At 39.1% G+C, this 24,974-nt stretch overlaps 1 protein-coding gene across 6 annotated transcripts in view; it reads right to left on the minus strand.

Annotated features, from left to right (window-relative positions):
* The window catches only part of MME (membrane metalloendopeptidase), a 105,868-nt gene that overhangs the window by 48,996 nt on the left and 31,898 nt on the right, over nt 1-24,974 (minus strand). For all 6 annotated transcript variants that reach the window (XM_025880096.2, XM_073898339.1, XM_073898354.1 and 3 more), the window contains 7 exons: nt 23,725-23,886; nt 22,678-22,758; nt 22,496-22,591; nt 22,258-22,376; nt 20,292-20,357; nt 2,752-2,886; nt 496-597 (listed from right to left, as the gene is read on the minus strand). In XM_025880096.2, coding sequence (XP_025735881.1) covers nt 496-597; nt 2,752-2,886; nt 20,292-20,357; nt 22,258-22,376; nt 22,496-22,591; nt 22,678-22,758; nt 23,725-23,886 — 761 coding nt within the window. The remainder of the gene's footprint in view (nt 1-495; nt 598-2,751; nt 2,887-20,291; nt 20,358-22,257; nt 22,377-22,495; nt 22,592-22,677; nt 22,759-23,724; nt 23,887-24,974) is intronic.

Genomic DNA, 24,974 nt, shown 5'->3' on the forward strand with positions numbered 1-24,974 from the left:
GAGACAAATTTTTCTTATTTCTTGTGTTCTATTTCTCCATCATGGCTCTGAACATCTCGATAGATGGCCTTGATGAGAATATGGCAAGTTCTATAAATAAATTATCCTTTTTAGGAGTTAAAAAGAAATCTAGTGATTTTATTATTTGACTGTCCAAGTCCAGTGGCTATATAATGGTCTCTCAAAAGGATTTTCCATTTTAATGTTTTCCAAACCCTTTGCTACAACAGTTCCTAGTATCATTGCACAGCTGCCTTGAAAGGAATTTCACCTTTGAAGTTCACTTTAACTAAAGCAAATACAATGATTTCACATAGGTCTGTATTTTTTTTTTCCAGTCTTATCATGAAGTCAAATGGTTGGTGTCATCTGAATTCATTTTGAAGTTCAATTTATTTCAATAAATAAGTAATCACTGAATTTTAACAAACTGTATTTCATTGTTATAGTTTTAGAAATGGCACAATAACAGAGAACACGAAACTTGCTACTTACCTTTCCACCGATCTCTAGTGAAAAGTTATTTTGGATCTGGGCTAATGTCATTTTGTTGTAAAGAAGCATGGGGTCATTTCGATCTTCAGGTTTAGTTGTAGCCTATGGATTTAATTTTTGATCATTATTTTAGAACTAAGAATACTTCAGAAAAACATAACTGTCTATGAGGGGAAAAGAAATATGGACTAGGCACAATATAATTTAAGTTCTGTTTTGTATACTTGTTTATGGTTAAAATAAATTCATATCAAAAAGAAAATTCAGGAGATTTTAAGTATATTCAGTAACAATCATCAAGATTTGGCTACTGTGTCAAGTATAAGATTCTTCAAAAATCTTTTTATGCTTTGACAACCACTGAACCCCGTAGGCAGTGTCCACAGTCCTCTTTCCTTCTAAGGGTCATGGTCAGCTCAGTTGTTTTTGTGATTGTTTTATATAATAACTTTCTCAAATACAGTCATCTGCAATATATCTCTCAAATATTCTCTCCCACTTCCTCATTGCCACCATTCAGTATCCCAGTTAAAATCCAGACAAGAAAAAAAAAGAGCCACAATGACTTCTTCAAGAATTTAAAGCAAGAGAAAAAATTCCTAGTAAACAGCAGTTATCTGAGTAGAGTGCTAGCACCTTCTACTTTTGTGACTGTCCTCCTATCCTGCCTAACCAGTTTAGTATACTCTATACTCAACAGCATCTAGTTTGTTTGTTTGTTTGTTTGTTTGTTTGTTTATTTTTCATGGAATCAAAAAAGAAATACAATAACAACTCCCCAACTAGTGGCTGAAATAGGAAAAAGCAAGAGAGATGAAAGATGGAAGTTTAACATGGGAATTATTTCTCGGAGACAATGGCTCCAGTTTCCCCTTTAGGTCACTTATTTATTCACTATTTAAAAAATCATTTATTGAACATCTGAACGGAATAATAAGCTGGATAATGCCAGAGATGCACAGGTGATTCAAAGAAGACTAAGACCTCACCCCAACCTGAGTCTAAGGAGAAAAAACATAGACACAAATCATTTTGAGGTAAGAGAGCTAAGGCTGATCAAAGGAGAACATGGTCTGGGAAGGTGTAATGGCAGAAACCCAAGGCAATACACTGTTCTCCTCTAACAATTCCGTTTTCAGCACAGAACCACATGTAATCCATCCAACTGCTATTCATCCAGAGGTGGCTTCAAGCAAAGTCTGGTTCTGATTGGAGATTTTGGGTGGCATGTAGCTCCAGGAAAGCCAAAATTGCCCTCAAAGATCTTTAGTCTTCAAGATTCTGATGGCAGTGGCAAGCACCTGGGGATTCAGGAGCACAGACTGTTGTTTGCAATGTCAGGGAGAGCCCTGTAGATTCTAGACTGAAACTGACAGTGGGTTAAATCAGTAACCTTGATGCTGCTTAGACAGAGTTCACTCCTTGAGACTGCAGACTCTGTTAGAGGAACCTCAGACAAGAAAGTGCCAATTCAGACTCCAAGCGTTCATCTGAAACTACAGGAAACTCAGGAAAACATCCGATGTCTTTGCTGTTCCTGTCAGATCCTCTGAGCCAGACTGACAGTCGGAACTCGGTCACACTGAGCCATCACGTGGCAATGTTCAGGGACTAATATTAAGCAGAGGGATAGTCAATCTCTGTGATCACCTTAAACTTTAAAACAAAGTAAAACTACACACATCAAAACTAAAACAACTTTGCTGAATAGTTAGCAATCACATGTGTCCTGAGTCTCAAGGACATCTCAACAACTGTTTGACTCCAAACAGTTAGGCTTTTGGTATAATCCACTTATAATTGTTAATTAAGTGTATCTAGTTTAATATTTGTCAAACTTAGTTATGTCTCCTTGATGTCAGGAACCCAGTTTACTACAAAATTCTAGTTTCAAAGGTCTTCTTAAAGTCAATGATTCATTACTGAGCTAGGCATTTTTACCAGTTGTTTAAAAAGTTGCCCCTTTTACCTTTATAATATGATAGACGAGAAAGAAAGAAAAGAGTGATACACTGGGGTGCTTGGGTGGTTCAGTCAGTTGAGCATCTGCTTTCGGCTCAGGCCATGATCCCAGGGTCCTGGGATCCAGCCCCACGGGGTTCCTGGCTCAGCGGGGAGTCTGCTTCTCCCTCAGCCTCTGCCCCCCTCCAGCTTGTGAACTCTCTCACTCACTCTCTCTCTCTCAAATAGAAAATAAAATCTTAAAAAAAAAAGGGTGGTAACATTATTCAATGAATTAGAGAAAATGTGTTTTACATTGGCAATTTCTTTTTCCAATTCCATAACTCTCTTCATTTCCAAAGAAAGCTGGTTTTCATCGATGGGCAGTCCTTTCTCCTTACGAATCAATCTGGCCACAGAAATCATAAAATCCACATATGCTGTACAAGCCTGGAAGAAATAAATAGCAATGAATTGCTGGAGAACATTCTAAATATTTATCATGGTAATTTAACTTAAAATTTATTTATTAATTTTTGGTAACACATAAAGCACAATAAAATAGAAGGCCTTTTCTAAATCCTGAAAGAAATGCCCTGCACAAATTCTTAGAAAGTCATCATGTGTTTGAATTAGAGCAGAACAAAAAAGTATCACTTTGAAAGTACTAAGTAATTTATAACCATTTGGTTTGGGAGTTTTATAATTTTCCATTTTTAATCATTATTTTAAATTGCCTTGCTAAGAATACAGTTGCAGAAACATTTGATAAGCAATACCTAGTATTTTTTCTTAAATAATAATAAATTCCTTTCCTGAATTCCATTTCTCAAGTTTTCTCTGTTTATACATATCTTATATATCTTTTTAAACTGTTCATGAAGAGATGGCCACAGACTCACATAATATTATCAGGATATCTTTACATCTCTTCTGGCCAAGCAGTAGTTTTTTGTTTGTGTTTTGGGTTGTTGTGGGTTTTTTTTTGTTTTGTCTTATTTCTTTTTTTTTTTTTTTCTGTAAATGAGAGTGTGTTCTCATGAGGTCCACAAACCTGGGGGTTTTAGTTAATTCTATAGTTGACTCACATTGATACGTTAATGTAAAATTTCTAGAGTTGGATATTGGCTCTTTTCTAAGGGCTAAATTCTTTCCGTTTTATCTTCACATGCATTTTAACTTTGTGAGGTAAGCCATAAACTGGTTATATTATCAACCTTCTACAGAATATATAATTGCCTTATTCAAATCCAGAGTGGCATCAACAGCAGGAAATTGAATACCACTTTCGTAAATCTCAACCATTGCTATTCAGCCATTATTATCCATCAGCAATTAAAATAAATTATGGGGGAGCAAGACGGCAGAGGAGTAGGAGACCTAAATTTCGTCTGGTCTCAGGAATTCAGCTGGATAGGGATCAAACCATTCCGAACACCTACGAACTCAACAGGAGATTGAAGAAAAGAATTGTAACAACTCTGAACAGAAAAGCGACCACTTTCTGGAAGGTAGGATGTGTGGAGAAGTGAATCCGAGGCTATATTCGGGAGGATAGACGGCGGGGGAGGGGGCCTCTGTTGGCCGCTTCTGGAAAGAGATAGAGCCACGGAGCACAAAATCAGAACTTTAGAAATTGGCTCTGCTGAGGGACGTCGCTCCAGTGGCTAAACAGGGGGTGGAAACCTCGCAGGACAGTGTGGTCTCAGGACCCTCGGGGTCACAGAAAGCCCGGGGGTGCCTGAGTGTGACAGAGCTCCCAGGTATCAGAACGGGGAAGCCAGCTGCAGAGATGGAGCCGAGGCTCAGGCTCTCAGCTCAGGGTTGCCATAAACCGTGATCCACTGCGCGGTCGGGCCACTGCTCCTCCAGCAGGGACCCAATAAGTGGCAGATCCGGGGAGACTCCCCTTCCTCCCCCGGGAGGAGCGGCGCGGGAGCGCACCGCAGGGATCTGCTGGGTTTGGAGACTCCATACGGGGTCGGGTGCCAGAGATAGCAACGCTCGGTCACAGGCCGGGTGAGCACGGAGTGTGGCCGCAGACCGGGGAGACGGGAGTGACTGCTTTTCTCTGGGGGCGCACTGAGGAGCGGGGCCCTGAGTTCTCAGCTCCTCTGGGGCAGAGATTGGGAGGCCGCCATTTTCACACTCGACCCCCAAAGTTGTACCGAGAGCTTGCAGGGAACAAAAGCTCCCGAGAGCAAACCCGAGCAGCTTGCTTAGCCCGGACAGGCAAGGGCGGGGCAATTCCGCCTCCGGCAAAGACATTTGGGAACCACGGCAACAGGCCCCTCCCCCAGAAAAATCAGCAAGAACAGCCAGCCAAGACCAAGTTTACCAATCTATGAGAACGGCAGAACTCCAGCGCTAGGGGAATACTGCACATGGAATTCATGGCTTTTTTACCATGACTCTTTAGTCTTTCAAAGTTAATTTTTTTAACTTTTTTTTTGAATTTTTCTTTTTCCCTTTTTCAACCATCTTATCAATCCCTTTTTAAAATAAACATTTTTATTTTTCATTTATAGAGTCAGATTCTATCCCTTCATAGTAGCTACCCTTATTTTTGATATATATATAAGTTGTTCTCTCTTTAAAATTTTGAGATACAGTTTCTTCTAACAGATCAAAATATACCCTAAATCTCTAGTGTATGGCTTTGTTCTAGTCTCCTGCCTGATCACATTCTCTCCCCTTTTTCTTTCTTTCTTTCTTTTTTTTAAATCTTCTTCTTTTTTTTCAAACAACTTCTTATCTTATCAATTCCTTTTATAAAATTTTTTATAATTTTCATCTTTACAGTCGTATTCCATCCCTTCATCGTATCAACCCTTATTTTATACATATATAAGTCTTTCTTTCTTTAAAATTTTGGGAGGCACTTTCTTCTAACAGACCAAAATACCCCCAAAATCTAGTGTGTGGCACTGATCTATGCACCAGCCTGATCATATTTGATCATATTTGATCATATTGTTTTTTTTGTTTTGTTCTGTTTTTGTTTGTTTTTATCTTTTTCTTTTTTTTTCTTTCACTTTCTTTCCCCCTGGTTTCAGGTCTTTTCTGTTTTGTTTAGAGTATATTTTCTGTTATATACCCTGTTATATACTCTGTTATATATATATACCCTATATAACCTCTTAGCATTTTGTTCTCTCATTCGTCTATTCTCCCCTGGACAAAATGACAAGATGGAAAAAAATCACCTCAACAAAAAGAACAAGAGGTAGTACTGTCTGCCAGGGACCTACTCAATACGGACATTAGTACGATGTCAGACCTAGAGTTCAGAATCATGATTTTAAAGATACTATCTGGGTTTGAAAAAAGCATGGAAGATATTAGAGAAACCCTTTCTGGAGAAATAAAAGAACTAAAATCTAACCAAGTCAAAATCAAAAAGGCTATTAATGAGGTGCGATAAAAAATGGGGGCACTAACTGCTAGGATAAATGAGGCAGAAGAAAGAATCAGCGATATAGAAGACCGAATGATGGAAAATAAAGAAGCTGAGAAAAAGAGAGATAAACAGCTACTGGATCACGAGGGCAGAATTCGAGAGATAAGCGATACCATAAGATGAAACAACATTAGAATAATTGGGATCCCAGAATAAGAAAGAGAGGGGCAGAAGGTATATTGGAGCAAATTATAACAGAGAACTTCCCTAATGTGGGGAAGGAAACAGGCATCAAAATCCAGGAGGCACAGAGAACCCCTCTCCAAATCAATAAAAATAGGTCAATACCCTGACATCTAATAGTAAAACTTACGAGTCTCAGAGACAAAGAGAAAATCCTGAAAGCAGCTCAGGAGAAGAGATATGTAACCTACAATGGTAGAAACATTAGATTGGCAACAGACCTATCCACAGAGACCTGGCAGGCCAGAAAGGACTGGCAAGATATCTTCAGAGCACTAAACGAGAAAAATATGCAGCCAAGAATACTATATCCAGCTAGGCTGTCATTGGAAATAGAAGGAGAGATAAAAAGCTTCCAGGACAAACAAAAACTAAAGGAATTTGCAAACACGAAACCAGCCCTCCAAGAAATATTGAAAGGGGTCCTCTAAGCAAAGAGAGAGCCTAAAAGCAGCATAGACCAGAAAGGAACACAGACAATATACAGTAACAGTCAACTTACAGGCAATACAATGGCACTAAATTCATACCTTTCAATAGTTACCCTGAATGTAAATGGGCTAAATGCCCCAATCAAAGACACAGGCAATCAGACTGGATAAAAAAACAAGACCCATCAATATGCTGTCTGCAAGAGACTCATTTTAGACCCAAAGACACCCCCAGATTGAAAGTGAGGGGGTGGAATACAATTTACCATGCTAATGGACACCAAAAGAAAGCTGAGGTGGCAATCCTTATATCAGACAAATTAGATTTTAAACCAAAGACTGTAATAAGAGATGAGGAAAGGCACTATATCCTACTTAAAGGGTCTATCCAACAAGAAGATCTAACAATTGTAAATATCTATGCCCCTAACATGGGAGCAGCCAATTAAGGCAATTAATTACAAAAGCAAAGAAACACATTGACAACAATACAATAATAGTGGGGGACTTTAACACCCCCCTGACTGAAATGGACAGATCATCTAAGCAAAAGATCGACAAGGAAATAAAGACTTTAAATGACACACTGGACCAAATGGACTTCACAGACCTATTCAGAACATTCCATCCCAAAGCAACGGAATACACATTCTTCTCTAGTGCCCTTGGAACATTCTCCAGAATAGATCACATCCTAGGTCACAAATCAGGTCTCAACTGGTACCAAAAGACTGGGATTATTCCCTGCATATTTTCAGACCACAATGCTTTGAAACTAGAACTCAATCACAAGAGGAAAGTCAGAAAGAACTCAAATACATGGAGGCTAAAGAGCATCCTACTAAAGAATGAATGGGTCAACCAGGAAATTAAAGAAGAATTAAAAAAATTCATGGAAACCAATGAAAATGAAAACACAACTGTTCAAAATCTTTGGGATGCAGCAAAGGCAGTCCTAAGAGGAAAGTATATAGCAATACAAGCCTTTCTCAAGAAACAAGAAAGGTCTCAAATACACAACCTAACCCTACACCTAAAGGAGCTAGAGAAAAAACAGCAAATAAAGCCTAAACCCAGCAGGAGAAGAGAAATAATAAAGATCAGAGCAGAAATCGATGAAAAGGAAACCAAAAGAACAGTAGAACAGATCAACGAAACTAGGAGCTGGTTCTTTGAAAGAATTAACAAGATTGATAAACCCCTGGCCAGTCTTATCAAAAGAAAAGAGAAATGGCCCAAATCAACAAAATCATGAATGAAAGAGGAGAGATCACAACCAACAGCATAGAAATACAAACAATTATAAGAACATATTATGAGCAACCATATGCCAGCAAATTAGATAACCTGGAAGAAATGGAGGTATTCCTAGAGATGTATCAACTACCAAAACTGAACCAGGAAGAAACAGAAAACCTGAACAGACCTATAACCACTAAGGAAATTGAAGCAGTCATCAAAAATCTCCCAACAAACAAAAGCCCAGGGCCAGATGGCTTCCCAGGGAAATTCTACCAAACATTTAAAGAAGAATTAATACCTATTCTTCTGAAACTGTTCCAAAAAATAGAAATGGAAGGAAAACTTCCAAACTCGTTTTATGAGGCCACCATTACCTTGATCCCCAAACCAAAGACCCCATCAAAAAAGAGAATTACAGACCAATATCCTTGATGAACATGGATGCAAAAATTCTCACCAAAATACTAGCTGATAGGATCCAACAGTACATTAAAAGGATTATTCACCACGACCAAGTGGGATTTATCCCTGGGCTGCAAGGTTGGTTCAACATCCGCAAATCAATCACTTTGATACAATACATTAACAAAAGAAAGAATAAGAATCATATGATCCTCTCAATAGATGCAGAAAAAGCGTTTGACAAAGTACAGCATCCTTTCTTGATCAAAACTCTTCAGAGTATAGGGATAGAGGGTACATACCTCAATATCATAAAAGTCATCTATGAAAAACCTACAGCAAATATCATTCTCAATGGGGAAAAGCTGAGAGCTTTCCCCCTAAGGTCAGGAACGCGGCAGGGATGTCCACTCTCACCACTGCTATTCCACACAGTATTAGAAGTCCTAGCCACAGCAATCAGACAACAAAAAGAAATCAAAGGCATCCAAATCTGCAAAGAAGTCAAACTCTCACTGTTTGCCGATGATATGATACTTTATGTGGAAAATCCAAAAGACTCCACCCCAAAACTGCTAGAACTCATACAGGATTTCAGTAAAGTGGCAGGATATAAAATCAATGCACAGGATATAAAATCGTATACACCAACAACAAGACAGAAGAAAGAGAAATAAAGGAGTCGATCCCATTTACAATTGCACCCAAAACCATAAGATGCCTAGGAATAAATCTAACCAAAAAGGCAAAGGATCTGTACTCAGAAAACTATAAAATACTCATGAAAGAAATTGAGGAAGATACAAAGAAATGGAAAAACGTTCCATGCTCATGGGTTGGAAGAACAAATATTGTGAAGATGTTAATGCTACCTAGAGCAATATACACATTCAATGAAATCCCCATCAAAATACCATCCACTTTTTTCAAAGAAATGGAACAAATAATCCTAAAATTTATAAGGAACCAGAAAAGACCCCGAAGAGCCAGAGGAATGCTGAAAAAGAAAAGCAAACCTGGCGGCATCACAATTCCGGACTTCCAGTTCTATTACAAAGCTGTCATCATCAAGACAGTATGGTACTGGCACAAAAACAGACACATAGATCAATGGAACAGAATAGAGAGCCCAGAAATGGACGCTCAACTCTATGGTCAACTAATCTTTGACAAAGCAGGAACGAATGTCCAATGGAAAAAAGACAATCTCTTCAACAAATGATGTTGGGAAAATTGGACAGCCACATGCAGAAGAATGAAACTGGACCATTTCTTTACACTACACACAAAAATAGACTCGAAATGGTTGAAAGACCTAAACGTGAGACAGGAGTCCATCAAAATCCTAAAGGAGAACACAGGCAGCAACCTCTTCGACCTCAGCCACAGCAACTTCTTCTTAGACACATCGCCAAAGGCAAGGGAAGCAAAATGAACTATTGGGACTTCATCAAGATAAAAAGCTTTTGCACAGCAAAAGAAATAGTCAACAAAACCAAAAGACAACCGACAGAATGGGAGAAGATATTTGCAAATGACATATCAGATAAAGGGCTAGTATCCAAAATCTATAAAGAACTTATCAAACTCAACACCCAAAGAACAAATAATCCAATCAAGAAATGGGCAGAAGACATGAACAGACATTTTTCCAAAGAAGACATCCAAATGGCCAACAGACACATGAAAAAGTGCTCAACATCGCTTGGCATCAGGGAAATCCAAATCAAAGCCTCAATGAGATACCACCTCACACCCGTCAGAATGGCTAAAATTAACAAGTCAGGAAACAACGGACGTTGGCGGGGATATGGAGAAAGGGGAACCCTCCTACACTGCTGGTGGGAATGCAAGCTGGTGCAACCACTCTGGAAAACAGTATGGGGGTTCCTCAAAAAGTTAAAAATAGAGCTGCCATATGATCCAGCAATTGCATTACTGGGTATTTACCCCAAAGATACAAATGTAGGGATCCAAAGGGGTATGTGCACCCCGACGTTTATAGCAGCAATGTCCACAATAGCCAAACTCTGGAAAGAGCCAAGATGTCCATCGACAGATGAATGGATAAAGAAGATGTGGTATATATACACAATGGAATATTATGCAGCCATCAGAAGGAATGAGATCTTGCCATTTGCAACGACGTGGATGGAACTGGAGGGTGTGATGCTGAGCGAAATAAGTCAATCAGAGAAAGACATGAATCATATGACCTCAATGATATGAGGAATTCTTAATCTCAGTAAACAAATTGAGGGTTGCTCGAGTGTGGGGGGAGGGATGGGGTGGCTGGGTGATAGACATTGGGGAAGGTATGTGCTATGGTGAGCGCTGTGAATTGTGCAAGACTGTTGAATCACAGATCTGTACCTCCGAAACAAATAATGCAATATATGTTAAGAAAAAAAAAAAAGAAGATAGCAGGAGGGGAAGAATGAAGCGGGAGAAATCGGAGGGGGAGACAAACCATGAGAGATGATGGACTCTGAAAAACAAACTGAGGGTTCTGGGGAGGTAGGAGGATGGGTTAGCCTGGTGATGGGTATTGGGGAGGGCACGTTCTGCATGGAGCACTGGGTGTTATGCACAAAGAATGAATCATGGAACACTACATCAAAAACCAATGATGTAATGTATGGTGATTAAAATAACAATAAAAAATTAAAAAAAAATAAATTATGGTCTCACCTTGTTAAAATTTACTCAATATTCAAGTTCCCAGCATCAGCTTAATGACAGACAGAGAACCATGATTGGGGAAGTCATGCCACACAAGGGTGGGATTAACGGGTATTTCTATGCTTCTAATACTTATTCCTGGGGCAAATACAAAGGAAGGTTATATAGTGCTTAACACTTTGTAGTTTCAGGAGGGTTTTATACCCCCTACTCATTCATTATCAGTGAAAGGGGCACACTTCTATTCACTGTGAGTAGTAAAGGTACATCTGAATTTACAGCTACTCATCAAGAGGATCAAACATAAAACTTACAGGGAAATAAGTATTTTATTAAGCAAGATGTATAGGTATTATCAGTTTGAAAATCAAGAGGACAGCTTAAGGTAATGTTTAGATACAGGCATTCCATGACCTTCAGTAAATGCTAAGTAAACTGTTCCCCAGGGAGAGGGTTTCCCTTTTTATAGATACCCTGTAATGCTGGGGTATCTAGCTAGCATCTCTATACATGGATCTGCTACTCAGTTGAACAAACTATTTTCAGCTGTGGGCCTGTACTAAAACCTAATCACTAAGGTAACGGGGATGAAAGGATGTTTGTATGTGTATTCTCACCAAGTCCATTCTTTTCCTATTAAAAGGCAATCAGAATTCTTGTTTCACTTGGAAGTAAACAAATATGTCTGAGTTCATATCTCACGGGCCCAACTATTCCAAACTATAAGCATGCAATGTTTTGAATTAACTATATTTCAAATAATATGAATTCATCTGCATTCAGCAGGGAATTACTACTATGAAGGAAATGGTAATTTGAATTTTCCAATATCAGCCTGCTGAGATTTTTGTTCTTTTATTCTGTGGGATGCTTTTTTTGTTAATGAGGTAAGAAAGCAATAACAAGAATGCTCTCCTGTACTTCCTTGACTCTGCAAAGTGGTTCTACTCCAGTATCTTTATCTTTACAGATACATTTAAAGACTATAGAGCTTGGCAAAAGGCAAGCACAAGAACTTTGGATGGTGCTTCTAGTCTGCCAAGCAGGTGAAGTTTCTCAGAAAACTGGAAGCATAGGATATCAGCAGCGTCTGGGATGCTGGACTCTTTAATACAGCTACATGGAATATACTACTTCCTCTAATAAGCTCCATTACCTGGCAACTATTCCAATGTGACTGATTATAACATGTGTCTTAGTATCTTGATTATCTTTCCTGGCTGCCAAATTTATCTAGTAGCTGTCAGAACCCAGGCTTACTCCTGCTGTTAAATCCTTTTTACAAGATATGATTCTCTACCCTAATGTTTTAATTTTCTTCCTTAAGATATTTTGTAGATATGTAATATGGCAAATGATAGTAATTGTCATGATTTGGGGAGAAAGTAATCAACATATATTTTAGCATTTAAATAGTAGGTTGGCTAGGATATTTTTAAAATTGAAATCCAATGTTTCTATTTTGTCACTGAGAGAGCAATTAGTTACCGGGACAAGGTCAGAGCCAACTATCTTGACAATCATAAGGGAGTTTTTGTTGAAGCCTTCAAATGGCGAATCCTTTATGTGAAAAAGAATCCATCTAAATACCTGCATAGCCCTTCTTTTAAAAATAAGACATTGTAAATCCCAACTCCTATAATAGCAGGTTCAAAGATGATCATTGGTTTTACATGGTTTTATGGTAAAATCCATAATAGCAGTTTTGTGAGTTTTGAAATTACACGCTATCAACAAGATGATATTTACTAACACCCAAGACCGTGAATTGTCACTCTAAGTAGAACAATCTTCATTTTGCAAGACCAAGCAATGGTATTTATAAATTGGCTCTGTTCAGAAATTGGGCTTCTCCTGCTTAGAAAAAAGCTGGTATTTGTTGGTTGCCAAAGAGAAAGACAGCAATGACATTTGACTATTGTCCTTTAAACTTTAGTATCTTTGTCTAGGAATAACAGCAAGACCCAGGGATGAACAGATAGCTTTCCAGTTAGATTGGCTGATATTTGGGTACTTTGGTATGACAACCACCTAAGGATCAGGAGTTTCACTTCCAAAGATTCTGTTCCGAGATACCCAGCTCTTACCAGTTTTCTGCCTTCCCTTTCTAGGGAAGGCATACGGAGCATGAAGTGACTGAAAAGTCACAGAACTGTGCTCTTCTTAGCTACCGATGCCCGGGGATTTTTAATAATGTTACACAGAAAGTTTCCTGAAGGAACACACAGGGGACTTCAAGCAGGAAAGCTAGGTTTCCCATCCAAAAGATCTCCCCCCCGCCCCCCACCGTTTAAACATCATTGTCAGGGAGCATGCAGCTGCCAGCACATGGAGACTTGCTTCCCAAAAAGGGACGGCAGTTATCCAGAATCACACAGCCATTCCTGGGGACCAGAAGGCAGAAAGAGCCCCTGATCTGAGCAGGATAAACAGAGGAGCAAGAGGATCCACTGTGGACCAGCATGGGGACTCTTTGGAGCTTTCATCACATTACTAATGAGGAGAACCTTATTGTGTAACTTCTAAGGTTTATTGCACATTTGGGGGAAGATGCATGTAGTTCCTTTTATAAGCCAGATTCAATCCATCTCAAAAAATCCTCTTGTCAATGTCACACAGCCAAAACGAGTCTTGTCATACTCACTAAGCCTCAAGTTTTAAAGCTCCTTTATGTCTCAGCTTCCTGTGGCAATGATGAAGTAGTGGGCATTCTCTGAGGAGGGGTGCTCTGACTCAGAGGTGCTGGGAATCAGGAGATACTGTCTTCCTTCACTCAAATCTGGGATAGAAATCTTTTCCATGCACTCGTGTGACATCTCATTTCTACTGCTGTTCCAGGTAGCTATTGCAGAAAAATGAAATCACTCCAAAACTCAGTGACTTAAAACAAAAATACTTTTTTCTAAACACAATCATTATGAAAAATTGAGAATGAACTTATAATTTAATAAATTATATTAAAATATAAAAAATAAAAGCTCCTTTATGTTTTGTTAAATACAGATGCCTGGGCTGGCTAAAACTTCCTGACTATTAGTCACCTGGTGCCCAGAGGGGACAAAATGAGGTCAGCAGGATCCCTTGTAGGATCTGTGCTATCAAGTCAGCCAAGGAGCAGCCAGAGTGGTCTTTTTAAAAACCAAATCAGGGGCGCCTGGGTGGCTCAGTCGGCGCCTGGGTGGCTCAGTCGGCGAAGCGTCTGCCTTCGGCTCAGGTCATGATCCCAGGGTCCTGGGATCGAGCCCCTCATCGGGCTCCCTGCTTGGCGAGAAACCTGCTTCTCCCTCTGCCCCCCGCCCCCGCCCCGGCTTGTGTTCCCTCTCTCGCTGTGTCTCTCTCTGTGTCAAATAAATAAATAAGAAATTTAAAAAAAAGAAAAAAAAGAGAAAAAAACCAAATCAAATTACATCGAAATTATCCACCCACCCCTATCCCTAGTCACTCACCTTATAGCATATCACCTTGTTTTGTTTCCTTTATAACACTACTGTCTGCATTCATCTTATTTCCTTAAATTATTTACTTGTTTCTTTGTTTTCTATCTCCTCCCATCAGAACATGAGTTCCAGGTGAACAAGGACCTTTTCTGTCTTGTTTCCTCAGTATCTCTACTGCCTAGAAAACTATCTGTCACATAGTAGAAGCTCAATAAATATCTACGGATTTAAAAAATGAAGTTAAATTTTAAGTATATTAAGAAGTAAGTTTCCCTCACTTCCTGTGACATCAGATTCTCAGCCCAAGTCTGGAACAGTTTCTCTCAGCTTGTATTTTGGATAAGTGGGCAAACAAAATCCTCTCTAGGTTTAACTCAGTTCCAGCTTGCACCTGCTCATCTAAAGGACTGCAAAGCTCAGCCTGTGCTCCTTCCTTCTTTCCTGCTCTGCATTTTCTCTTATTCAGATACACAGACTCTGGATCATCTCTTTCTGGCTTCCAACCATCCTGGCCATGTTCCAAGTCCTCTATCCTTAACCCTCAAACACCTCCATTTTTTATAAACCCCCAGTTTTTCTAAGAGGATTCAATTTCTTCCTGACTCTGAACTCCTTCTTCCCTGCCATGCCTCATAGCGCTCACTATCTCCTATAGTTCTCATTTCCCATTCCTGCCCCACCTCCTTGGGCTCTCATCCACTAGACCCAGTGATTCCCTCACTTTTCTTTTAGTCCTGAAACGCTCTGTTCAAATAATTATCTCCTTGGTGTACAAGCAAGTAACATAAATCATGATGGATTGTCTTAGAGTATGTAGATGTGAAGGTGTGGCTCCACAGAGCCCTGCCATTGACACGCAGCGGTCTTAGGTTTGGAAACTGCTACTCTGGCTGATTCTACCCTCTCAGACAAACACAGGGCATATACCTATCTCTAACCCAGTTACGCAAAAATATTTAGGGTTGCTAACTTACAGATTTCTTTACAAAAGAGGACAAGGTAACAATTAACCTAGATAATCTACAGAGAGAAAGAAAGGGAAGCTTTGAAAACAATTCCAATTTATCTCCAAATACAGAGTTCAGAGACTCTTCTGAAGGTAAGTGATTCCTTAAGAAAATTCAGGCTGTCATTCCTTTCAGTGAATCAATCAATATACAAGAGCTTCCTCACATAAGGCTGGTTCCATTGAAAAATTCCATGGATGGGATGATTATTTTTTATGGGTAGTGTGTATCTTTCATATTGTTTTCCTTGCATGAAATTTATACCCTTGGAAGGGATCGAATTGCTTCAAATCTCACTACTTCTGTCCTTTGACGTAGTAGTGTGTCATTCAAGTTAATCAGAGTAGGTTTCTATTGTTTACAATTCATGTTCTTAACTGACACCTGGATCTTTTAATCTGAGTTTAAGTAAGTCATTTTACTTCTTTGGGTCTCTGTTTCCTCATTTGTAAGATAAGGGTTTGGACCAAATCCTCTAATGTCCCATTTAGCTCTTTAAGTCTGTGCATGAGTAACTCTGATTATTAAGAAAATATAGGATCCTGGGGTGCCTGGGTGCTGCAGTTGGTTAAGCATCTGACTCTTGGTTTCCGCTCAGGTCACGATCTTGGGGTCATGAGATCAAGCCCTGTGTCAGGCTCTGTGCTCAGTGCAGAGTGTGCTTGAGTTTCTCTCTCCCTCTGTTCCTCCCCACTGCTTTCTCTTTCTTTCTCTCGCAAATAAATAAATAAATCTTAAAAAAAAAAAGATCCTGTCATGTAAAACAATATAAGAATATATATCTCTGGTTTCTATTGCACTAGAGCCATGTTCCCTCTTTAAGTGAGAGGGAAAGTACAGAAAATAAAAAGGAAAAGTGTTTTAAGTTTAGAAAAATAACCAGAGAAATACAATATGCATTTCTCAAAATATAACATTTAAAACTGCCAGAATAAAAGCACATAATAAGTTTGAAAGGCAGGAAGATCTTTTAACAAGAGAAAAATAGGTTTTTTCTTCGAGGAAGAAGGTGAGAAATAGTTCTTGGAAAAAAAATGCATCATCTATTTTCATTACTTAGTTGTCTAACAGCACAAGGCATTTTACTGTTTTGAATGCCACATAATTATCACAACACAAAAATTCCATTTGGAGGGTATCAAAAGCAAAAAAAAAAAAAAACCACCAAAAAAACAAAACCAACCAAACAAAAAAATACCAAAAAAAAACCCCAAAACAAAACAAAACAAAAAAACCCACGCTTTCATGAAGCAGAATGGGCGTAGGAGGTCAAGGAGGACCTGGGGAAATGGGCTTAGGTAATGATTTGATCAAGATCTATGATTAGGGTCATTTTGATCAGAGGGGGTGTGACCCTCCCTCATCCCCAGCCCCTGAAGCATATCTGCAGAACCAGACTCCGCAGTAGAGTTTGAAAATCACTGGCTAGCATGACAGGCAAAGAAACCAGGTTTCTCTAGTCAAAGATGGAACACCTTTCTTGGTAAAAAGTTGGTGACCTTATGTTAATCCTCAAAACTTCTCTTGGTTATTTCCAATAAAATAATATGGAATGCAAAAGTATGGGACCCACTGAATGTGTGAATACATCTCAGGCAAACTGAATGTAGCAGAGAAAGAACTGGAGATTAAAAAGAGGAAAAGGGAGGCACAGTTGTGAGATGTGTGTAAGATGCTTAGGAAATACAGCCTGTCAGCTACTAAGGTTCTAGATCTCACACTTGCCCCAAAATCAAGATGAGGAACTAGGAAGGACCTCGAAGGACTGGGTGCTTCTACCTTCCCTTTTCTTTCCTCTCTTCCCTGCCATCTTCCCCTTCAACTGTTCATCCACTGATTTATCCCCTGATTCATTTAGTATTCATCTGATAATTCATAAGGGTCAGAATCTGACCTGGATACTGGAAATAAAGCAAAGAATCAGTGAGACATGCCACTGTTCTCACTAATTTAACAGTTTCCTGGGGGGGGGGGGCAGGGAATGACCTTAAATAAAAAAGTATCCAGAAACCCATGTGATATGAGAACATAAAGGTATCTTCATCTAGTTAAAAGTTCCAGGGAAAGCCTTCATGAGGAAGTACAATTTAAATGTCAATTTAAAAGGTGAGGAGAAAGGAAGGGGGCTGGGCAGGTGGCAGGTGTGTATGGAATGTTCTAGACAAAGGGAACAGTATATATAAAAGCCTATAAGGGAGAAAAATCAATGCAGACCAGTCATACACAGATACAATGGTATTAAGACTTCTTCCAGGTTTATGACTTTCCCACTAGCTGTCATTTCGTTAGCTTGTCCTTTTCACCATTTTTTTTTCATGAAGCAATACAACGCTGAGGAAAAAGTATTTAAGGGGGTTAACTTTTTTCAGAGATAGCCAGGTAGTGGTAAAACTAGAACTAACTTTTACCTGATAGCTGGCTAGAGATGCAGAAGAGAAACTAAGTGAGGGATTACAGGCGGAAGTGGCCATCATCGAAGGGCACCTAACTTGAACCGATGATTTCCAAGCTGTAAATGCCAGTGCTGCTGGGTTTTCTCTATCACTTGCTCATTTAAAGAACCCTACTAATATAAATTAATATTCTTACAAAGTTGGAATGATGTAATGGAAGGAGCAATGGACAGGGACAAAAGTTCTAGCTCTGGTTCTACTATTGCTTTTCTGAGTGTTCTAGGGCAAACCTCAGAGCCTCAGATTTCTCTCCCACGAACGTTATAAATATATTACTCATTCCAGATTTGATCACCAATGCATTGTTTGACTATAAATATTGTATTTCCCCGACCAGCAGATGCAAACTGTAGCAGGACTCTAAGATCCAAGATCCCCTTCTTCCTTTTAGTAACAGAACTTTCTTCCCCATCAACCAAATTTTAAAGAGGCACATACATGACCACTGAGCTGAAGGCTACATTTTCCAGCCTCCTCAATACTTAGTTGTAGCCACATGACAACGTGCTAAGCAATGGAATGCATCCAACTTCTGCATCACTTACATAGAGAGAAACCTCTTCTTTTTCCTGTGGCATGAAATGTGAACAGAGAATTGGTGAACCAACCCTGCCCAAACAGACTAATAACAAACACGAGAAGAGGTTGATGTTCGAGCAATGAGGTGGTCAAGGAAGCTTCCTTCCTCGCCTGGACTGCCTGCCTCCTTCTGTACTACCATGGGAGATAGAAATAAGCTTCTCTCTGGTTGGAGCTTCACTATTTTTAGGTCTTTCTGTTACCGTAGCTTCACCAGGACCCAACTAACTTACAAACTCAGCAGCATACAAGGACCAGGAAGTCAATATAAATTAATAGTCATCTAAATAAGGACTACTCAAACCTAGAGAACAAATGCCCAGTGGAAAGAAGCAAACAGCTCTGTCCATTGCTGCCACATGGGAATGCAGGCCTAGGGTTTCCAATCCTACTAATTTGTCAAGAAATCTGGATTCTCAAGTAAAATCTTACAAGTTTTAAAAATATTGGCAACTAAAAACGCGGAAAATAAAATGTTTTCTTAACATTTGGTGGCAAAAAAATAAAAATAAAATAAATAAATAAAAATAAAAATAAAAATATTGGCAACTAATCCCAAATTTAAAAACACGACAAAACTGCAGGTTAAACAAAAATGCCTCTATATAGACTTAAGCTTATGACGGCCAGTGTGTGACCTGTTCTAGATGATGAGATAGCACTGAATATAAAATGCACAAATACACCCTCATCTTAACACACCTTTTTTGGGGGGAAAAATAAACTTTATCACATTAAATGTATACACTGACTGCCAGGTCAGCCTTGATATCAGAAATGTTAAAGTACAAAAAAACCACATATTTTTAGGATTGGAAAAATCTGCTGTTTTTAGGGCACAATCTTAAATATGAAAAACAACCCAGTTGATGATGATGACAATGTAATATAATGAGTCAAAAATTCCTCAATCACCCTCAGCTCTGCAATAGGAAGTAGCTCGAAAAGCCTATAATAGCTGCAGCCCACACAGTAACTAGATTATCATGAACTCAAATACCCCACCTCCATTTGACTGTCTGTGCTACTGATTGTGGCCTTTTATAATACATCTTTTTCTTCATTTCAGTGTTGGGTAGCCACTCAAAAAGATACTGTACAGTGAATTTAGTCCATGTCATTTAAACTTAATAAGGCAAAATAAATTTTGGCATAAACATATTTAGCTAATCATTTTCGCTAAGTGGTAAGTTCAGCCATAACCAGTACGTTGTAACCCATCAGGATCATCAAATGTAAACTTAATTTATTTCTGAGTTACAAAATAATGATGAGGAAAACATTTATAGAACTAACGTCTTTCACAAGTATCTGAAATCCATCCCATGGCTGAGTTTATCTTCTGTTGTTTTTTTTTTTTTTACATCAATAAGCCTAAGCACATGGACATAGCGTGAGCGCAGTAAGGCTCTGAGACAATACAAAACACCCCAGGATGTCCAGCAGTTTTCTGTGGTGTAGGGTGCCCCTTGGCTCACGGACCAGTGTTAGAGTCAGGAGGTGGCCGCAAAGGTTTGTCTGAACCCGAAGCTCCTACCTAGGTAGTTCCCTAAAGTGTCACATCCAAAAGCTCTGAAAGTGTACTGCAGAGTAGGATGTGTCTCACCACGGACCACTCCCTGATCCTCACGGGCACCACCCTAGACCATGATTCGTCTGTTCAGTTTTTAAATGACTCAGTTTATAGAGGAAATGAAACACTTAAAATTCACTTTTCAAAATGGGTCATCTGACTTCAATAGTAAGAATCGAGACACAAATCAGGAATTCCAAGTTTTCTTATTTCTCAAGAGACTTTCATTCATTCTGCTGAGGACATTCATTCAGTCAAAGGAAGCTCACTATTATGTATAATATTAAGCATCTGTTCTGGGTGAAGAACACAGAGGGTTAAGTTTAAAGCTGGCCTTAAGTCTTTTTCATTATTTATATAAGTTTATACCAATTGTTCCCGTAGTTTTGTGTTTTTGTTTGTTTACCTCTTCATATATTCCAGTGCACTCATAGTAGTCCCTGGAAGGGAGGCCAAGCCGAGGCTGGTCAATCTATAAGAAATATACAAAGAAGAAAACAAACCGTTCAGTTGATGTGGGACAGGTGGACAACATATAAGCATGTCTATCTATGTACGAACAAGATCCTAGTGTTCTTGCTGTTTATAAGGGTAACAATCAGACAGTGAGTGAATACAAATTAAGCAATGGTTTCCACACCACTTGGAAGTGTTACACTGATGGGTAGTTAGGCAATCTGGAAGATTATGCTACAGGTATTTGAGGAAAACCAAAGAAAACTTGAATAAAAATACACTGGGAAGGATTTTTTAATGCAAAATAGAAGGGGCAGGTAGACAAAAACATGTTAGAATCTAGGACTTGGAAGTTTCTAAATTATACATTTACAGGACATTTGGCTTCCTGAGATCCTAATATGCTCTCCTGGGGGACATTCTCTTCTACTCTCACCCTTAATTGGGATGGAAAAAAACAAAAAATTGGAAACTTCTATGGTAACTCTAGAACTGTTTGGCTAGGGGAAATCTTGCCAGAGATTTTTTTTTGACATCCCCTACCCTAGGGGGATAGAGCAGACTTCTCCTCAGTTCTCTCCTGCTCTGCTCAAATTCTGGCAGCTGGGTGTGTGAAAGAGGAAAGAAACAAGGCTCTGCTCTGGTGTGTCTGGTCCATTGTCTTCCAGGGAGAGCCACCTGGACGCACTCCCAGATCTGTGAGGTTGCTTCCTATGCACTGCATGGTTAGATGGGTCCGGGACAAGTGAGAGCACAGATGGATTAGAGTGAGAAAGCCAGCAGCTGTAAAGAGCCCAGGACAATATGAAAGAAACAGAACCCAGAGGACTGGTATGGAAAGAGCCAGAAGGTGTCACCAAGGTAGGGCTCAGCCCCTTTCCAACCTTCCAACTCCCCCTAGGAAATCTCTCCATGGTGATCATGGGGGATGCTGGCACTTAAGAGCCAAAGGAGGGAATTCTGGAAGGAGAAAGGGGTCGACTGTAGAAGAGAGCTGGTTTCAATCTCTTTTTATGATTTTGATAAAAATGGCCCTAAAGATTTATGCAATAGTGACATAAATACGAATCTGTGACTTGCAGCTTTTGGGGTACTTTCTTTTACAGGAAACCAAATAAAAGTTCTGTAAATGTTTTAGTCCATTCCAAACATACTCATTATTAATCTCATCTTAGGTGGCACCTTAAGTAAACCTAAATGAATGGCTTACATGAGAAAAAAATCGAATAAATCCATTTTAAAAGAATATTTTATTTACTTTCACTGAAAAAAAAGTTCAGATATTCTTTAGTAACAACCAAAATTGTATTCAAAAACGCTTTTCTATGTTCTTTTTGGAAGCAATTAGAAATTTTGGTTTCTAGACTTGCATTACTTATGTAAACCAAACCATGCTCTTTTCATGAACACACAGAGAAATCGGGTGCTTTTTCTAAATAGGAGGCCCTTTCATTTCTTTATTTTACGAAGAAAGCAGTATCTAGACCTACGGTAGCAGAAGGGAGAGATGAATGTCTAAAACACAGCATTAAGAAAATACTTCCAAAATTGGGAATCCAGGTATTGGGGACAGAGCACGAATTTATTACTATCTTGCTCATGCAATTCAAATGAGAATATGCATTATTTCTAAATATCAATAACAATGTATGTAGACATTTTATTACAATTTTTTAAAAGATTTTATTTATTTATTTAAGAGAGAGAGAATGAGAGATAGAGAGCACGAGAGGGAAGAGGGTCAGAGGAAGAAGCAGATTCCCTGCTGAGCAGGGACCCCGATGTGGGACTCGATCCCGGGACTCCAGGATCATGACCTGAGCCTAAGGCAGTCGCCTAACCAACTGAGCCACCCAGGTGCCCAACATTTTATTACAATTTAAAGATAACTTTGGCTGTCAGCCACACAAACTTACATGAATTATATGGTTCACAGAGTTCTTATCATCAGTGCCGACAAAAAAATTAAGAATGACCTTTTTCCCATATTTAGAATTCAGTTGTGCAATAGATTTCTCAGCTGTCCAAGAAGTACCTTAAGCAACGAAAGGTGAAGTATACTTTTAGAAGGTTTAGTGCATTAATATGATACTATAATAACACAGATTTTACATGGAAATTATTTTTTTAAAAAAGAGGGAAAAATTGCCTTACCATATGTTTGCTCCCAGTTTTCTGTTGCTACTGGCCAATCATATATATCTGGTAACAGACTGAGTAGAGGTTTCCCACCTCTGCTATCAATGGCAGCTTTTGAAAACAATGAAAATAAATTCATTATGAAGTCTTTGCATATTTGGGCACACTGTTAATGAGATAAAATGGAGAGCACTTACATTCATTTATACAAGATCTGTACAATGTTTTTGCTTTCTGCACTGCTACTATATCTTCAGGTTTGGGTTCTTGAAGAACATCTAAAATAGAGCATTTAATAAAACACATCAATAAAATTGCTCATTTGCAGCTGTAATTAACATTTGCAATGCGGGTTCAGAAAAAAAGCTTGTTTTTGTGTACGTAGGTTCACTCCGTCCCCATTCTAAACTCTATAGGAAAAGCTAAACCCCTTACCTTATTCCTAGTGCAGAACTGGGAGTTGATGTCATTAGCCAAGTTAGATGAAAGTCTTTTTGACGAGATTATCTTTTTTGTGAACAGTGAGGTGTACTGCTCTGCCATACATAAGGTACTGTTTTTGAAATTGAGATTAAAAAGAAATAATAATGCCGAGGAATATGGAATTTAATATGATAGTCTTCCACCTATGGCTGGAAATAATTATCTTTGTGTGATTGTACTATTCATGCTCCAAATAAACTGACTGAATTATTCTACTTGTTTGGAAGTTTGAAAATAGCAAAAATTGTGTTTCTACAAAGTAACTTCTAGAAGAGGGGAACACAGAAGATGGAGGATAGCAGAAGACTAGACAAGACTTCCTCAGCTTCCCAAGGCGATTGTCTTAGATGGGTTAGAATAAATATACCTGCTCTGGCATGCAAATGTCAGTAACATCCTCAACACAGTAACGACTCAATACTGACTTCGACCCAGGACCAGAGTGGAAAAACAATGGAGGTGGTGTTTAGTGGCCATCAATTAATTTCTTCTTATGTGAAATGGCATAAAGATGCCATCTGTAAGAATGACAGAGCTTTATCGTATGTGTACCCACACATGAAAGCAGGAATGCTGAGATGCCAACATATCCATTTCAGTGTTACCAGCCTCAGAGTGACTTAGTGGTGAGCCACAAAACTTGGAGGAATTATCGACTTTAATCTTCTGTGGCATTCTCCATAATGGCTAAGAGTTGTATCTTTAAAAAATGGATATATTAAGAGAGAAATCTTTGATGCATAGACACAAACTCCACTAACCTTTCAAAATGACTTCTAGTTCATCTCTTAAAATGTCAAAGTTACTGTAACGGGAGCTGGTCTCAGGAATGACGTTGCGTTTCAACCAGCCTCCACAGGCATACTTAAAAAAGTCTGTACAAGGCTCAGCAGTAGCATCCATGTTCTGGATTAGTCGAGCGGCTGAAAGACCAGAGAAAGAACCAGATAAAATGAAGGATGTATTTCTTAAGTAGTTTGGAAGGTGGAACAAGAGCCTTGTTGTTTCTCTTTTATGATCAAGTCAACTGGACTGATGCTCCTTTTTCTTATGTTACTGTCAATTGAAGAGGAATGATGACTATCTATGTATAGTCCTCCTCTCCTTTATTATAGTTGGTTAGGTTTATTTCTGAGAGGTCTTGGTCCTCCCATCCTACATCTCACCCCCACCTCCAAATAACTGAAGTTCTTGCTAGGTCCTATCTCAGATGAAAAAAAGAATACCAGTCTGCCTTTGCCAGCCTGAGCCGGGGCCTGACACAAGGTGTCTCTTCACTCTGGTAACTTTAGCTGCTGACTCTACTCTTCAAGGTGCTGTGACTTTTGAATGTCTCTGACACTCCAAGGGATGTGGGATTGTTTTTTTTGTTTTTAAGTAATCCTTACACCCAACGTGGGGCTCGAACTCACAACCCCGAGATCAAGAGTCGACTGCTCCACCAACTGAGCCAGCCAGGCGCCCCTGTGGGACTGTTCATGGATTTTATCATTTTAGTAAAGATTTGAAGCTGCCGTTATTACTTCTTGGACCTTGCTTACAATATTTTTGCAATTCAAATTGGACATCTGATTTGCATTTGTTTTTGTAGAGTCTGTCATTGTAAAATTGGCTGTAAGCTTGTTAGCTTTTCTTATGTCCACTCTTTTATCTTTGAGAGCCACGATGAAAATGCAAATGAGCCAACAGGGAGTATTTACAGTGTGCAAAACACTGTGCTAGGTACCGCAGTTGATAGAAGGATGCATAAAATATGAATTACTGCCATTGAGGAGGATATTACGTCCAGGAGGCCCAACGCCCACAGTTTCTAACACCTGGAATAGTGAGAAAACCTTCCTACTGACCTCCCCACATTCCTTCTCCTACGAGTTGAACTGTTCTGCTGTGAAAACAAGAGCAATTGAGAACGCAGCTGTATCGCGAGAGGATAAGTTCTCAAACGAGCTTTTGAAAATACTTTGCTTTCTGAAGAAATTAATTCATTAATTAAAAACTTCAAACAATTGCT

This window comes from Callorhinus ursinus, unplaced genomic scaffold, assembly GCF_003265705.2.
Source record: "Callorhinus ursinus isolate GAN/ISIS: 27379988/994484 unplaced genomic scaffold, GSC_fseal_2.0 scaffold1, whole genome shotgun sequence".
Classification (NCBI taxonomy): domain Eukaryota; kingdom Metazoa; phylum Chordata; class Mammalia; order Carnivora; family Otariidae; genus Callorhinus; species Callorhinus ursinus.